General features: G+C 36.6%; 1 protein-coding gene across 7 annotated transcripts in view; it reads right to left on the reverse strand.

Annotated features, from left to right (window-relative positions):
• GLRB (glycine receptor beta) overlaps window positions 1-17,747 on the reverse strand; it is a 98,639-nt gene extending 80,892 nt beyond the window's left edge. For 5 of the 7 annotated variants that reach the window (XR_006216713.1, XR_006216715.1, XR_006216714.1 and 2 more), the window contains exons 1-2: window positions 17,546-17,747; window positions 12,832-12,981 (exon numbers count right to left, since the gene is read on the reverse strand). Coding sequence is in view for 4 of the 7 variants with exons in the window: in XM_042983705.1 (XP_042839639.1) it covers window positions 12,832-12,953 (122 nt within the window). In the remaining 3 variants the exon portion in view is untranslated. Of the gene's footprint in view, window positions 1-12,831; window positions 12,982-14,591; window positions 14,671-16,738; window positions 16,778-17,545 lie in introns of those variants that run through there. The other 2 variants (XM_042983707.1, XM_042983706.1) reach the window with 2 other exon arrangements.
• Between the last annotated feature and the right edge of the window lie 506 nt (window positions 17,748-18,253).

Raw genomic sequence — 18,253 nt, forward strand, 5'->3', positions numbered from 1 at the left:
AAGTGACATTAGATAGATGTGATTTTTTTGATATTGTATAATGAAATGTGTCAACATTTGCAAAACCCAGCAAGCCAATATTTTCCTCATGGCCAATGGAGAATGTTATAAAATTATGTTACAGTCATTCACTGTAACTATAGTTAACAATATTATGCTGTATATCTGAAAGTTGCTGAAAGAGTAAATCTTAAAAATTCTCATCACAAGAAAAACCAAATTGTATAACTATGTGCTGGATATTAACTAAACTTACTGTGGTGAGCATTTCACCTTACTTACATATGTCAAATCATTATGTTGTACACCTTGGACTAACACAGTGTTATAGGCCAGTTACATCTCAATGAAAATAGAAAAAAAACCAGAAATCAAATTGTTCCAAAAACAATTTAAGACGCTAAAAAACTGTGAACAGTAATAAAACTAAGAAAGTGTAAAAAAAAAAAAGGGGGGGAAACCAATAGATTTTCGTACATCAGAGAACAAAATGTTCACTGATCTGATTTCAGAATTAACACCGCAATTAACTTTTAAGAAATTATCACTTGTTAACTTTTGGCATGGCATTAAAAAAGAATATTCACAGCTATGAAAAGGCTATTAAAATAATCTTCCCTTTTCTAATTACATGTCTGTGTGAAGTCATACTTTTTTTACCTACTCCAATCAAAACAATATACCACAAAGCCAAAATGAGAATCTGGCTCTCTTCCATTAAGCCAGCAGGAAAGAGATATGCAACAATGTAAAACAACAGCCACTCCTCCCACTATTTTTGTTTGTTTTTGAAAATATAGTTACTTTTCATAAAAATTAAGTTGCTTATGTTAAGATGTAATAAGTATAGTTAAGTGATTTAATTAATATTTTAAAAATTTGTCTCAATTTATAAGATAATATCAGTACATACAACTCACACAAACTAAAGCTCTTTGTGGCCTTCAAAATGTTTCAGATTGCAAAGGGGTGCTAAGACCAACAGTTGGAGAGCCACTGCTGTGCAGAATGAACTAAAGTGGAGAAGGCAGGCTGGAGTTCAGGCAACTAGGTAAGCAATTTCAATAAAAGATTCGAGATGAGATGATGACAAAATGACCAAGACCATAAGCGCAGGGATGGGGAGAAGCAGCCAGATATAAGAGTCATTTCTAAACAGGAATCAATAGGATAAGTAACTGATGAGATGATCAGGGAGAAGCTCATGGAAGAAAGATGCTTCTGCCATTTTTCATGAAAGGCTGAGTACAAAGTTGAGAAATGCAGATGGTAGAGCCGGCTTGATACATGAACTCTGAGGTCCAGTAGGAAGTTGAAAATAATTATGGGGGGGCGCCTGGGTGGCTCAGTTGGTTAAGCGTCCGACTTCAGCTCAGGTCATGATCTCGCGGTCCGTGAGTTCGAGCCCCGCATCGGGCTCTGTGCTGACCGCTCAGAGCCTGGAGCCTGTTTCGGATTCTGTGTCTCCCTCTCTCTCTGACCCTCCCCCATTCATGTTCTGTCTCTCTCTGTCTCAGAAATAAAAAAAAAAAAAACATTAGAAAAAAATTAAAAAGAATTAAAAAAAAAAAAAAGAAAATAATTATGGGGAACCCACAGGAGTAGTTACACCTAGAGACAAAGTTGTGTGGATAACCACAGATACAAGTAGAAATTACTCAGGAAAAAAAACTGATGAGTAAGAAGCTAAAAGGACCAAGAATGAATACCTGGCAAAACCCAGTATTTCAGGATACACTAAAAAGGAATAGCTAGTGAAAGTGGCTAATCAGTTAAATCAGGAAAAAAGTTCCAAGAGTGAGTCAAGTGCTAGTAGCCAAAAGATGGATGCTTAGGGTAGGAGACTGAGTCAGGATGTAGAAGACAATCATTAGTCCTTATCAAGTCATAGAAGGACTCAAAAGTCCTTAATGCTTAAAAAGAATAAAATATCTTTACCAAAAAGTACCATGGTAACAGGAATTAATATTAACAGAGGAGTGAACATTAAGAATATTAAGTAGTACACATTGTTTCATTTCTTACCACAATAATGTATGGCTTTCATAATTCCAAGAAATTCAAGGAGAGGAAAGGAAAGAAATAATGAATAGCCCAGAGAAAGTATAGACCATTGTAGGCTATTAATTTAAGATACATGGTAGTGAACAGAGGGAAAAAACAAAGTTAATGAAATAGGAATATAAAAACTATACTAGGAAGGAAAAAACAAAAACAAAAATAAAAACTATACAGTAGGGGCACCTGGGTGACTCAGTCAGTTAAGCATCTGACTCTTGGTTTCAGCCCAGGTCATGATCTCATGGTTTGTGGGATCAAGCCCCAAGTTGGGCTCTGCATTGATAGCATGGAGCCTGTTTGGGATTCTCTACCTCTCTCTCTGCCGCTCCCTAGCTTGCACTCTCTCTCTCAAAATAAATAAACTTAAAAAAAAAAAAAAAAAACTGCATATATATATATATTTTTTTTTTTTCAGTTGAGAGACAATTTAGTATATTTGTAAGCCCTTAGGGGGGAAAAAAAAGCCAAAGAAAGAAAAGCAAATTGAAAACTCGGGAGAGCAGAGGTAAGGCAATAGAGGTAGGTCTCGGAAGAGAGTAGAGGAGATAGGACAAAAGGTAGTCCCTTTTCCTGTTATGTCAGATGGAAAGGAGAAAAGAAAGGATAGTATAGGTAGCTTTAGAGTGAAGATAGGCACTGGGAGAGTTTCCACCCAATTACTTCTATTTGTTTGTCTTTGAAATAAACTAAGACTGTATGCTAAGACTCAAAGGGGTAGGCTCAAGGATAAAACAATTATTAGAGAGAGAGAAAAACAGAGACACTAAGAGCCAAGTAAAAGGATTATTGGAAACATTGTGAAGACCCAGCCAAGACTAGATCACCACACAAAATAAATCAGTACAGATTCTGAATAACTGAAAGCATCTACATCTGAAGAATTAAGCCAAAAATATCATAGTCAAATGAATACAAAATTCTGGGCGATATTGAAAAGTGTTGTAGTAAGAATTTGGATCATTTTGTCAGTCATGCCCATGGTGTAATGGAGAGCTAAATATTGATGCAAAAGGGCACTCATTACTCATCTACTCATTAATACATTGGTATTTTCTATGAGGTTATTCCCAGGAATCATGGTAGTAAACTTCCCTGAACAGTCATGAATCCATACTATTGTTCTCCTAAAAGAGGACCAATAAAGGTCAGATGTTTCAAGTTAACCGACATATTCTATTAGTGATTTAATCAGTGTTTTGCTGTTATTCCAATCAGAGCTCTAGAAATATTATTTCATATTTACATCATGCCTCAGAGGAGCTATTTGTATGTACATAAATTTGAATAATTTGCCTCATGAATTCTAAGCGTAAATTTCCATAAAATGTCTACAGTAAAAGAAATCCTTTATAAAAGGTTCTCTGCTTTGTGGAACACAGCAGTGTTCTGTCTCTTTCAGGTAGTAACACAATGAGAATAGAGAAGATCTCTGCAAATATACTCTGTGCTTTACCATATTACTGTATCTCCAAAAGAAAAAAATAGGCACATTTCTGTAAGTCAAATTCCTTAGTGTATAAAAATTGGTACGCTAATAACACAAACAATTCACTTTCTACATACATTAATCTACTTTGGAATACAATGAAATACATACATTTTAATAAGTGAACTCTGAAATTTAGCTCCCTTTGTAATTAACTTAGTCAAGAAACAGAATTTTGTGTATTCTTTTTCTGTTGGTAGGTTTGGCTGGTTTTTAATCTGAAAGCAAAAGAGGATCAAAACAAAAGGAGTTAACCCTGAATATAAAGGTACCAAAAGAATGATAAATAAAACTTGATTAAGTCATAAAAGATACAATTGTCATAAATGAATGATGGATGAGTGAAATTGGGAGACTACTGAAATCAAACTTTTCCCTATACAAATGAGTAGAGACCCCCCAAATTAGTGACTTATTCAAAGTCATAAAACCAATCAGCAACAGTTTTAACTGAGATACAGGAGTGTTCTTTCTCCCATATTACAATGCCTTGACCATCATGATTTAGCAGACATACAAAGGGAACTTTAAAGGTGTTACCTTTAATCCCAGTCCCAGTCAGCCACTGACCCATCAAAAGACTGATTTATATTATTTCTGTATAGTCAGTCACCCATTTTATTCCATTTGACTTGGCAGGCATAGTGGGGCTCTTATGCAAAGAATTTTGAAGTAGACAGAATATAAAATTGTGTATGTGTGTGTATACTATGTGTGTGTGTGTATACACACACACACACACACCTTCACATATATACTAAGTATATGTGTGTATATGTATGTATATACATTAAACTTTCACATTCTGCCTACTTTGAGATACTTTGCATAAGATTCTCATTATGCATGCTAAATAAAAGTGTGTCTGTGTATACATTTGTTATATATGGTTAGAGTTAACATATTGTGTTAACTATAAATTGTAAACACTTGAGATATATGTATATATACATATTAGATGAGGGGTGTGTGTGTGTGTGTGTATGCATATATTTGTTAGAGTTAATACTATATATGGTTCAACAAGAAAATAAAAGATACCATATAAAGAGTATTATTATTAAATATAATCAAATATCAAAACATGCAGTATGAACAAAAAAGACTCAAGAAGAGGGAGTTAACATTAATTCTAGTCATAGACTCATGAAATCTTGGGGATGAGAACAACTTTTAAATACTGTAATTTCCCAGTGAGGCTTGATTTGGGTAGTATCTCTACCCAAGCCACATTTTATTAGCAACAAAGAACTACCCAAAGAAATCCATTTTCTCTTTGGACAGTTCTATCATATCCTTTAAAAGTGAACTTGTCTTCCTCTATGTTTCTCTTTGATCTCGGTTCTATAAGTTGACATCATGCAAAAGAAGTCTAGTTCATCTTGGGTAATAACTCCTCAAATAGCAGGTAACTACTCTTCTATTCTTCAAGGAAAACAACTCACAGTACAACCAACCAAACAACAGACTTTCATGTTCCTGCAAATCCTGATCATGATTCCCTAACAAATTCCCATGAAATTCTAACCATCACAATGATGGCAACCAGAATTTATACCCACCATGATAGTAATACTTTTTTCTTTCTAAAAATAGTATTTCTATCAATGTCCAAGACTAAGTATTAAATAGCCAGCACATGCTATCAATTTATATTAACCTTATTCTCAACTGAAACTTCTAATTATTTTTAAAAACTTCATAAGGTAAGGTGATACTTGAGGTGAATCATGAAGGACGACTGAGACCTGCATAGATTAACCAAGGTGTTGTCATTCTAAAACATAAACATGTCTAAGCATAAACAATGGCAAGAGTAGTTTAGGAGCAAGGGCAGATCAACCTTTCTAAAACTGGAGGGTAGTTTCACATAAAGTTTGGGATGCAAATTAGAGAGGCCCTTGAAAATCAAAGTAAAGAGTTTGCACTAGGATCCATCAGGCAAAAAGAAGACATTGTGGGTCCTGAACATAATATTAACAAGATGAAAATGGAAACAATATATAAGACGAAAAATAATGACCAGAGAAAAAATAGGGCAAATAATTAGAAAACTATTGAGGAAAAAAGTTCAAAATGATGGTAAGTGGAGATGCAACGAACATGACAGATAGAGGAAATCATTCTAAGAGAAAGAAAGACAGGTTCCATTTAAGTTTCATGCCTGAGTAGCTAGAGTAATGAGGATGCCAGTTTCAAAACCTAGGAAATTATTTGGAAAGGGAAGATCATTAATTCACCTGATGGCAAAACAACAGCATGCCAGTAAGCTGGGATTGTTTAACAGGTAGTAAAAAAAAATGCATAACTAAACATTAGTGACATATTCAAGCTAGATGTGTTATGGTAATAATACAGACAATTTTCAATTGTATCCATTACAGAAATTACCCACACCCTTTTGCAATCAGCTTTTCATCTTTTGGCCAACACATTTATCTTGAATGTTTCCATCAGGAAGAAACTAGAACTAAACTAAAATCGATCCACTCTATTATAATCAATAGTAGGTAAGAAAATCAGAATAGGAAGAAAATAGCTAATATTATACTTAGACAACATGTAATAGCTTTGATTATTCAGTACATCTACCCTTCTACCACATATAACTGATATATACAAATGCTATCATTAAATGGTCAAATCTCTAAGAGACAAAAAAATTTCTCATAACATACCAAATGCTTTTACACATATAGTTGTTTTGTTTTGTTTTTAGTTTGTGAACAAATTATTATAGAGAAGCCACATCGTTTTCCATTATACACACAGAACCAAATTCCTTTGTCATGATTTTAAAAGTAGAGTACCAACAGTTTGGAGGAAAAAAGATGGGACTCATTTATGCTAACACGACTACACACTAATATAAATAACAGCAGCCCTCATCTAGTATCAATCAAGGGTATATTATTAAGTCTCCCCATATTTCAGATACAAGTATGGGCCAAAAGTGGGAGAAAGGAAATTTTAAATTTAAGTTATAAACATATTAGTGCACTTACTGTAAACTATCATATACTTGAAATTCAAACAGTCCTCAACAAATGGTAGAAGATTCCCTAGGCTCAGTGATGGCAAAAATGGCAGCATGTGCCAAAAGGTTACAGCCTGGCCAAATTCAGTATTTAAAAGTGTCATTATGTCTGCTGATAGCACAAACAGAAGTGACAAGTAATGTTTTTTGTTGAGATAATTCTATTTTGTTTTGGTTTATTCAATCAAAAATTCTGAAGGTATACTATATATGTTCTGGTTTCATATATAATGCACATATAAATATAAACATATACCACCTTCTTAAAAATTATGGCGGGTATGACTAGATCACTTAAATCTGCAATCCCTCAATCATTATTTGAGAACAGTAGCTTGACATATTTCTTCCTATTGGTTTAGATCAGAAAGGAGAAATATTTTCTGGGCTTGAAAGACATACTTTAAAAGTATGATCGTTCATGAAATTCCAAGAAGAGATTCTACCACCGAAGGCTTTTAAATCCTTATTATTAACACAAGACCAAGATATATTTATTTTATATGGGTAGGCTTTCCAAGACAATGCACCAAAAATAAAGGCAGATCTGTTTAAATCTGCACTGAAACAAAATTTTCAAATGATTCTATCTCATTCTATTGGATAATAGTAAGGCTGTAATCAAATACAATATATAAAATCAAAGAATCTTAAAAATATGACAAATTAAATTGACCTTAAATATCACTATCTGGTCTAACCACCTATCCAGTGTTCAAATTTTCTATAAAATATATCTGCCAAATAATTACCCTTCATGCCGAGTGCCTCCAGTTACTACTTTTTTTAACTATTGGTGCCAAGCAGCAAAATCTACTTTCTCATCCACATCAGAGTTTTTCAATGATTTGAAAACAACTTTCAAATACCTCAGTTTCTTCAGTTCTTCCTAGTATGACATGATTTTAATTATTTCAATTGTTACTGCAATATTGATTAGCACAATGCAGAAATCTCTGTAAATCTTGCTTCAAATAGTATCATTCTACTAATATACTTAACATAAAATTGGTAAAATAGAAATACTAATTTCTTTAAGTAATGATATATACTCATTTGTATCATATATATTATATACATGTAATGCATATATATATATATATATATATATATATATATTTAACGTAGTATCTCATTTTTTCTTTCAAATGTTTTCTACCATATTTTCCCCATCCTATCCTTGCACAGGTGATTTCTTGACAAAAGTGCAATTTATACTTCCATCTTTTTTAGATTCAGCCCATCACTTTAACCCTTCAACATCACGGTGGATCCTAATTCTGTCTCAGATATTCACTCTATGTTCCCAAATCACATGATCCTCAGTTTGGGTGTTTCCTCTGTATAGTCTTATTTTAGTCACTGAAAAAAATGTTAAACTTGATAAGGCCAAAATTTCACAAGGAAACGTCATCCATGTTGGAGATGTTCCACTAATTACCCAGTTGTTAACTCATCTAGTTGTCTCTATATTGAGACTATATTTCTAAATATGGTCCATAGGGACTTATATAAGTTCCTTTCAAGTATCTTAACAAAACCCAGATATGATGACTTATAAGAGCCAAAGATCTTTAGGTTTTTATTCATTCTTTAAACAAATTTTTATTGTATGTATATATTCTGTGATCTCTGATGATTGAGTCAATAAGACTGCTCTCTAGGAGCTTACAATCTAGTGGGGAAAGCAGGCAATTACAACTGATGATTACCAAACAGTATTGGAATAAACATGATAGGCAGTTGGGGAACTATGGAGGCATAGAGTGTCATTATCTAGATCAAATGATCAGATTAGGGAAGGTTTCCCAAGGTTTGAGATCATTATGGAACAGTCAGATTAAAATTCAGTTATATGGGTGTGATGCTCTTCAGAGCGAGGTCTGGGCCAGACATACAGACTTAGGTGTATTAAAAAGAAAACCACAGGCCCAAAATGGTGTCACTTAAGCCAAGTCACCAAATATAGACCTAATACCTAACCCAACTACATTTCAACGTCCCCTAAAAATGTAGTTTTAACTAGTCAGTCAGGAATGTTCTGATCAGCATCAATGAGGAATCTGTCACATGTGCCCTCTCCATTCCCCAAAAGATGAGATAATGCATCTAGTAAGATCCCCTCCCTCTAAGGGAATGTAGCCTTGCCTGAAATAATCCTTTTTTTGCTAAATAACTTCTTGCCACACTCTCCTTCCTGTAAAAACCTTCCATGTTGTATAACTCCTCAGAGCATCTCTGATGATGGAATGCTGCTAGATGGAATGCTGCCTGATTCATGATCTGCTACTAAACCAATTAGATGTTCAAATTTACTTGGTTGAATTTTGTTTTCTACGAAGAGTCAACAGTGAATAAGTGATATTTACAGCCATGGATTTAGACAAGACCACTGAGGCAGGAGTTAACTAAAGAAAAAGCATTGGCATTTCAGGTAAAGGAAAGAACACTTCTAGAGGTGTGAAAGAGCAAGTGTGTATGAGATCTGACTCATATGTGTTGAGGTGGGAGGGGGACGGGGATAGCAAGATATTGCTGGAGATGCCTGGGTGGCTTAGTCGGTTGAGCATCCAACACTTGATTTCAGCTCAAGTCATGATCCCAGGGTCGTGGGACAGAGAGCCCTGTGTGGGGCTTCCTGCAGTGTGTGGAGCCTGCTTGAGATTCTCTTCCTTTGTCTCTCTTTCTCCCTCTCTCCCCCTACCCTCTTCCACATGTACGTGCTCTCTCTGTGTAAAAAAATAAAAGTGGTGTCAAATGGCGATTCAAAAAAAAAAAGAAGAAGTAAAGAAAGATATTGCTAGAGGTGTCAGAGGCCAGCTTAGCAAGAGCTTTGAGTATGAAGCCAAGAAATGAGAACCTTATATAGAAAGCTATGGAGGCGCTTACGGGGCTCTAAGCATTGGAACTACTTGAGTAGACTGAAGATTCAGAAAACACACTCCAGTAAAATATGAATTGATGGAGGAAGACAAGAAGCAGAGAGACTAATAAAAAGTTCACCAGAACAGGTGGAGAAGAGTAATTAAAGTAGTGTGTCCACAGGGGAGTGAAAATGAAGGACATATTCCAGAGCTGATAAAGACTCTGAACTGAGAAGTCTTGGAGACTACTCAATTTGAGACGCTAAGGTAGAAAGAGAATGTCTAAGGTGATCCCCAGTACTTCCGTTAGCAAAAGAGGTAGTGGTATCATTTGCTGGAAAAATGAACACGGTATTAGGAGTGGTGGGGAGGATTTCTGAACTCAGGTTTTATCATGTTGAGTTGAGCCCGAGGTCAAAATAAGTATAGCCACATAAAAATATTGGAGTTATGGGTAAGGCATTCTTCAAAGAAGTCTGAAATGGACACAGAGATTTAGGAATACAGTGAATAAATGGTAGTTACAGCCATAGATTTGGACAGAATCTCTCAGGCCAACTGTATAGACAACCAGAAGAAAGACCAAGGAATGAAGGTTAATGTCAAATTCAAACTGGAAAATAAAAAGCTCACTGTGTCCAAGGACTTAATCAAAATTATCTTCTCATTTACAGTTTATTTCTTATATTTTAAAATATATTAAATTTCTAAAATATTTGAAAGGAGATTTATCAGATAGCTTGTCAATGTCATATGGCTGTTTCACTTACACATCAAAAAACAACAGCATAAATTTATGTTACAGCATCTCAAAAAAATGTGAATTAAAAAAAATAGTAAAAGAGCCAGGAAAAACTTATAATTCAAGTTCAACATCAAAATTGAACCCTAGAATGTTAAGGACCCCAAGTCTTTTATTTCTTCTACATTTTAAAACCTTTTTCTTCTTATATACAGTCTTGGTTGGGGGAAGGATATTACCACAACAGTGAAACAGAAAATTTGTGCTTGTGTTTGCTACACTCATACATTAACTGCCTATGTCTATACAATGCCACTGCCTCAACTCTACTAAAAAAAAATTAAATAAAAAATCACTAAGGCTTCGCCATATTAAAGGGTATTATGATGTGATCTGCACCTAACTTTCATAATCTCAAATATTCCTCTTAGTCAAAATGTTTTATACTCTTTCAACTTATATAAGATGGGCTAACTGGATCATCCTCTAGATACAAATGATTTGCATATTCTTTCACAGCACATTATTAAAGCTGAGGTTGTTAATCTGGATATTCAAAGAAATTTAATATAATGGATCCAAACATAGCCAGAGAAAACTCTAGTCTTCTGAAGTTCATTGAATTCAGTGATAATAAGTCAAAATTCTTAATAAAATGCTCAAACAAAAAATATGTAAATCTTATTCTCCAAGGCACACTTACTTTTTAATAAGTCAGATTTTTGGCAGCATCACCATGGCAACTGTTAATAATGCTTTAGCTAGTCTCATAATTATAAAAAAATAAAATACTAAAGAGTTTAAAATTGTGTTAGAAAATTTCAAAGATAAAATTTCAATTAATTACCAACATGTCTAAAATACTGTGATATGGGCTTACCAAGTGTATGTTGGGCCTTCTGCTTGAAGATATTCATATTCATCAGAACAGAACCTTTATGGTTTCACTCTTAATTAACCTACTAGATTTAACTTTAAAAATCTGTCTTAAGTATAGACACTTAAATATATAGCCATTTTATATATAAGACAATTTAACAGCATAATTCTGAAAAGGGATAAAATGTCCTCTAAAGAACTCATGTAAGATACATGGTAGTTCTCAGGCTTGGTGTTGGCATCTTCAGAACTCTCTTAACTCATGACACTTGATGGGGGAGGCAGAAGGAAGAGGAAAGAGCCCTGTGAACTTCTACATATAGAGAAACCTGACTGATTGAAGTTGGCTTGATTCCACACACGGGATGACCATGACTGTTAAGACATATGCAACAGTTTGTACCAATATGCCAACAATCATCAAATAAATGCTTAATACAAAGAATATCTAAAACATGAGAATGTGTCCTTTCACTTGGGAGGAGTAAGGCCTGCCAATGTCCAGTTCCCTAAAATGCTTATCTCCTGGTTGTGACACCAAAGCTCTTGACATTGAAGAACAGTGATAGTTACAGATGGCAATTATTCCTGAACCTGCTCCATCAGATACCTCATACCCAGTTGGGCAAATGGCCAAGGAGGGACACATGAGTAGAATTCAGGGCCATCCTATTACACACCCAGAAATCTGGTCCTGACATCAGACTGTGCAACACTGAAATAAGCAGCAGGACTATTAAACCTGAAACCCAGCAGATACTTCTAAATAGGGAAATTTATTTAATTCTAGACTTTGATGTGGATCATGATACTGTCTCCAGACTTTTAGTCTCACATACTCATATAAATACCCATTCCAAAAAACAATTTTAATAGCCTTTCTTTATAAAATAAACTTCCTAAAATGTACCTTAACATCTCTTACAAAGTATCTACAAACTATAATAGTCTACCTTTAAATGATGTTGATCCTGAAATTACCCATGATCAACATGGCATTTAAAAAATCTTAATTCAAAACTGACCTATAACAACAAATTAACTTTTATTTCAGACCACCACATATATTATTACCTAAAAACACATTATATTGGTGTAAGTCGTTTGCTTACACACTGTTCAATTGCTCTAACCATTAGGTACTATTTGCGGTTATTCACCAGCAATATTAACCCTTCCTATTAAAAAAAAAAAGAGTCCAATCCACAAAAGGAGGAGTGGGTGATTTGGATTTGTTTTCCTGTTTTTTTGAGAAATAACCTAATCTCCTAATCTAAGTCCTTTGCAGAAAAGTACTGAAATAGAAAACTGATCTACCATGTGAATTTTCTTCTTCCATGTATCAATATAAACTAAATACACCTTAAAATCCTACTTTAGCTATCTAATTTTTAAATTCATATTCATTTTTAGGAATATTTTTTAAAATCATCTTTTTGAACTGGTATTTGCTCAAAACACAGAATTCCAGTATCTAATTATGGTTGCATATTTAGGGTTGAAAGAAATAGTAATGCTTTTTTCTAATTTTATAAAAGATGTATAGAAATCATATAATCCCAGAACATGAACAAAACTTTATAAAACTTTACCTTAAACACTAGGAAATAGCTATCACATGTTAAACCTCTCTTGTGAAACCAATGGGTACATATTCTGATATGAAAAGTTTTGCTCATATGTGTTTTAATAAACGACCTTACTTTGATAAAAAATGCAATAACATTTCTCCACATAAGAATATAAGACATGAAGAACGTACGATGGGCATAGATACTGCTTCTTTTTCCCCTTCCCTTTCTTTGAAGACTTCTCTTTAGAATAAGCTTCTTCAACCCACAAGGAAATTAAAATAAAAAAGGCAATCGCCAATAAAAACTTCATCTTGAAAGTTAAATTTCAGGAGATCAATCTACAAGAAAGAACAAGAAAATGTTTACATTAAATGATAACAATAGGACTCTACAGAGTAGACCATGACTACCCAATGGCCAAGGGCATTTATACGTGAAAGTTTCATTGCTCAAACCTAAGTGGTAAGCCTTCATTATACATTTGTGATGTTTAGTAGTAAAAGTTAAATAGTGATTCACAGAAATATAATCCCAATGTTTAGAAAGCTACCTGGAAGGATGTTTTTAACACAGTGTTAAAAGGTTATCTTCTTCTTGTACATTGGATTCTTTATTTCCTTTTTAAATTTCTATATCGTTTGAATTTTGCATGTACATTTTTTTTCAAAAATAATAAAACTATTCTAAAGGAAAAGATAATTCTAAATATTAAAGAACTGATAGAGATAAAAAAATTAGTACCAAAAGTTTCACACTTTATATTCATTGTTTTTTACTTATATGCATTAAATTTGCAAGTTACATTTTACTCAAAATAGGATCATATTGATTTAAGTTAGCTTGTTGGCTTTCCCACTTTCATGTTACTAACATTTATCATCAAGATGATTTTCGACTCCACAAATTCTGTAACATTATATGAAAACAATAGCAAGTGTGGTCAGACCCTTCCAAATAATCTTCTCAGTCCTATTTTAATAACATTCTCTATGCTCAAATGAGAATTATATTCTTGCCGGTCCAATGCATTAACAAAAGGGAGAGAAAGAGAGAGAAAAAAACTTTAAGCATCTAGTGACACTGGAATATTTAAGCCTCTTTTGCAGTCCTTCATTTCCAAACCATAAATTGTTTCCCCATCATTGTTTTCTGCAGACTAAGAGATCTATCATAATCCTCAACACTAACTTAATTCCTATCTCACCTGTATAATTCTCCTTCTCCAATGTCATAACTTGCATCTCCCTTTCTCCCAGGAACTCTCATTTTCTCCCATTTATCCTTTACAGCCCCTGAGGGAAGCCAGAAGGGCTTCTTCCCTGGTTCTCTCTACTGAGGACAACAGAGGGGGCTTATCAGGCCAAGAGCAACAACAGAAGGCTCTCCTCTGTCAACTTCCAGCATTGGACGCTCCCTTCCCCATCCTACGGTGGCATCTGCTTCCAGACACCTTCGCCCACAGCAGCAGGTACTTCTCCCACCTTCACATTCTTCCCCGGGAAATCAGGAGGGCCATCCTTAACGGGCTGAAGGGTCGACAGAAATCCAACCCTACGCTCTCTGTCTTCACCTCCAACCTTTCAAAGGGGACAACTGCAATGACTGAAGGAGCTTCGCAAACAAAACAACGCAAGGAGCCCTCCCCGCAAATCCTGCGTTCCCCCAACGCCCCCCCCTCCCCAGTTCTCTGCATCCCTCCTTCCGGAGCGTATCCGCGGACGCCACCGCATCCGTGACCCGGCTGCCGGGCGCCCCGTGCCCCTCTCCCCGCGCAGGGCAGCGCTCACCTCCTCCCCCTGCACGCCGCAGTGCTCCCCGCGCCTCCCAGGCTTGACCCGGTCTCTCCGCAGAGCATTTATTCCGGTCCCCAGACCACCGCCGCCGCCCACTCCCCGTCCTCTCTGCCCCCCACCCCTACCCCCAGCCGAGTGGAGCCCCTGACTCTTACCCGAGGCGCCCCCGCCCGCAGCCGCCAGGCGAGGACGCGGCGGCGCGGGGCCCAGACGGCGGTGGCTTCTGGGGGTGCGGCGGGCGCAAAGCGGGGGCAGCTGCGTCCCCGCCGCCCGCGCCACCGCCGAGCTCGGCTGACGCGCCTGCTCGGGCCGCCGAGCCTGCGCCGTGCGTGGCGCGCCGCTGCCGGGGCGTCCGCAGCCGCGCTCGGGGACGCTGCGGGTCGCGGGCCGCGCTGCCGTGAGCCGGGGCGGCTGGCCCGCGGGACAGCCGGCTGGCGCGACGGCGGGCCGGCGGGCCGGGAGGAGGGAGAAGGTGTTCCGACCGAGCGTGGAAGGACGTCACAGCACCTTCCCCTCCAGGCCCTGGAGGGGGTTCTGTGAAATGTAGTCCCCCTGCAGGGGACTAGAAACGACGGGCGCGGGGCGGGGGGGGAGGGGGTGAGGACCAGTTTGGGGACAGAAGGAGACAGACCTTTCAAGGAGCTGAAATCGTTTAGGGTCAACTTTTGATCACAAAACAGGAAAACAACAAATGATCTTGGATAAAGCACATGAACACAGCTTCTGTAATTTCATCATCAGACTCTTGGCATCTAACTTAATCCCTTGAGTTTTACCAACTATTTCTAACAACTTGACCTTTCTAAGCAAGCTTAAATTGGTCGAAATTACTAACACCATATAATCTTTCAGGTAATGCTATTTTAACATTTGTTTCATAATTAGCGTGTGTCTAGAACTTTACAATTTCAAAACCCTATCCCTGCATTATATCATTCATTCCTGGGCAAGTTTTATGTCGTCATTCCCGTTTTGCGGATGATGAAAGTGAAGCTCAAATGTATTAAGGAATTTGCTTAATGTTGAATGGAATTTACCAGCAACTCAAAGTCTGATTTTTACATTTGAGTCAAAGATGATCTCCGTCTTCTGGTAGCAAAGTGTTGGTTGTCGCTTTTTAGGAAGCAGCCTTTTATTTGACTATGCACCTTCAGGTAACAGACAAAACTTTCCTATTACTGCTTGACTGTATGCCTAACTGACTTTTTTATGAACAAAGCATTGTCCCAGATGAGCACCATTTAGTACTGTATATTGGGGCCTACAGATGTATCCACTAATAAATATTTCAAACCAGATGATATGAGCAGAAGGGGACATTTTCCGTACCTAACCCTGTTTTATAAGCTTCACAAGACGTTCTGCTGTCTAAGGTTAGCATCTGATCATTATTTTACTTAAAGAACTGTTCTATTGGGAGCCTCCAAATTGGATCAGAATAGGGCTTTGGGATTTTACAAGTATATAAAGGAGAATTGCATTGACTGTATAAGTTTTATAAGATTCAAGTTTTGGAGAATATGTGATGTAAGGAATTGAAGGGGAACAGAATTTGCTACCCCAAGATATATTTCTTTGGGATAAGGATTACTTTGAGCTGATCATTTTTAAGATACAACAGACATAGGAGAAAGGTCTGAAAACTGAGCAGAAGTTACCCTTTTGTAAAAAACATTTCACTTGTAGAGGGGAAGTCTCCATTTGTAAGGGTGTTTCTCTCTCTCTCTCTCTCTCTGTCTCTGTCTCTCTCTGTCTCTCTTTTTCTCTCTCCACCAGGGTGAGGAGGTGACTAAATCTCTAGAAAGTTTTATCAGTGGAGAAGTCCTTGACTTAAATCTGCATAACAACCATACACTTGTTTACTGTGCTTTTCCTGGAAACCTCCCATAACTGGCCTTCCTGCCTGACAACTGCCCCACCCTCTAACATCTTATTTTGTCTTTAGCAGTAGATGGTATTTAAGATGATGGTTTGATGGACTTCAGAGAATTGCTCAGTTTTCCTGGGTGTTTCCCATGTGTACAAAGAGGTATACATGTTATTAAACTTGTTTGTATTTCTCCTGTTAATCTGTCTTTTATTGGGTTGATGGTGAAATGTAGCAGTTCTTAGCCAAGAATCTAGAAGGATAGAGGGAAAATTTGTTTCTCCTCCCCTACAGAAAAGTAAAAGAATAAGTTTCATGCAACCAAAGGAGTTCGGAAGTTGAAGAAAACCTTGAACTTAGTTTTCTCATAATCAAGGAATCACTAAGAGTTTGGAATAATAGGATATTCAGATTCCAGTAATGAAATAGACTTACCTTTTATTTACAAAATCTTAGGAACACATTTGGAAGAATTTATGTGTTGTAAACACATAAAATTGACGGGTTTACTTTCCTTAGAAGTGTTTTGTAATTATGCCACCTATAGATATAATATTGGGAGAATTAGTTATTCATAAGAAAAGCATGTCCAAGTGTTTGGATAGGTTTGGGTTGGTTTTTGTTTTGTGCCCAAAAGTTAGGAAATACAGTTGGTGACCTAAAATGACCACTTCCAGGCCTATGAACCTGTAAGTTCAGATTTTTAAATATTATCTATGAAGATATCAGCCCATCTGCATTTATATAGCTGCTTTGTATATTTCCAAAAGGAAAGCTTCCCAATGATGTCATGAAATAATCTATTTTCTCAATCTTGTCAAGTGTTGGTTCACTTTCTCTATTTTTTTTTTTTTTTTTAATTTCCATTCACTGTCTTAGTAATTTCATCTAGTTACAGGTCTTTCAGTACCATTGTTGATGACTCCCAAATTTATTTCTCCCAACTAGACCTTCCTCCAGAACTCTAGACTCATATATCCAATTGCGTTTTCAATGTCCCAACTCACAAATTTAATAAACATTTAGTACTCAACAAGTCCAAAACGGAGCTTATCTTCTTCTCCCCAAAATCTGTTCCACACTCAGTCTTCTTCTCAACTGATGGCAATGCCTGCCTTTCTTCCTTCCTCAGGCCAAAAAATAAATCTTAAAAATTGTTCTTTATTCAATATCACTTTGTGTCACTCTCCACATCCAAACTATGAGGAAACTCTGTTTCTCACTATTTTTACTGTAACATACCTGGACTGAGTCACCATCGTCTCTAAATTGGATTATTTGTACAGCTTCATGGCTGCTCTTCTTGCCTCTGCCACTGCCTCCCCTATTCCCTCGTATTCTCAGCACAGCAGCCAGAAACCTTTAAAATATGTCATATGTCAGATGACGTCACTCCTCAGCTGAGAACCCAGCAATGACTCATTTCACTCAGATTCTAATCCAAAGTGTTCACAATAGTCTGCAAGGTTCTAGTTGTTATGTACCCTTCTCCCATTTTTCCCCTTGATCCCTAGGGTCGATCCACACTGATCTTGATGCTTCTCCAACATGCCAGTGCCACGCAAATGCCACCTTGGGTTGTTGGTTCCCGCTAGTCTGTTCTTCGTCCAGACAGCCATGTCTAACCTCCTAACTTCTTCAATTATATCTGAGATGTAACCTCTCAAGGAGATTTGTCTGATATTATTTAAAAGTGCAAACTGTCCCCCCTCCAAGGATTTCTGATCCCCCTTTACTTGCTTTTCCTTTTCTTTTTTCATAGTATTTTTTTGCCTTTTAATATATTACACAACTTATTAATATATGTGTTGCCTCTCTTTCCATACTTAAAAATGTAAGCTCAATGAAGGCAGTGATTTGTGTCTGTTTTTGTCCATTGATATTGCCCAAGCACGTAGAATGGTGTTGAATAAATGAGTAAATCTTGCCCTAGTTGCTTAATCTCTTTAA

Source organism: Panthera tigris, chromosome B1 (assembly GCF_018350195.1).
Source record: "Panthera tigris isolate Pti1 chromosome B1, P.tigris_Pti1_mat1.1, whole genome shotgun sequence".
Lineage (NCBI taxonomy): Eukaryota > Metazoa > Chordata > Mammalia > Carnivora > Felidae > Panthera > Panthera tigris.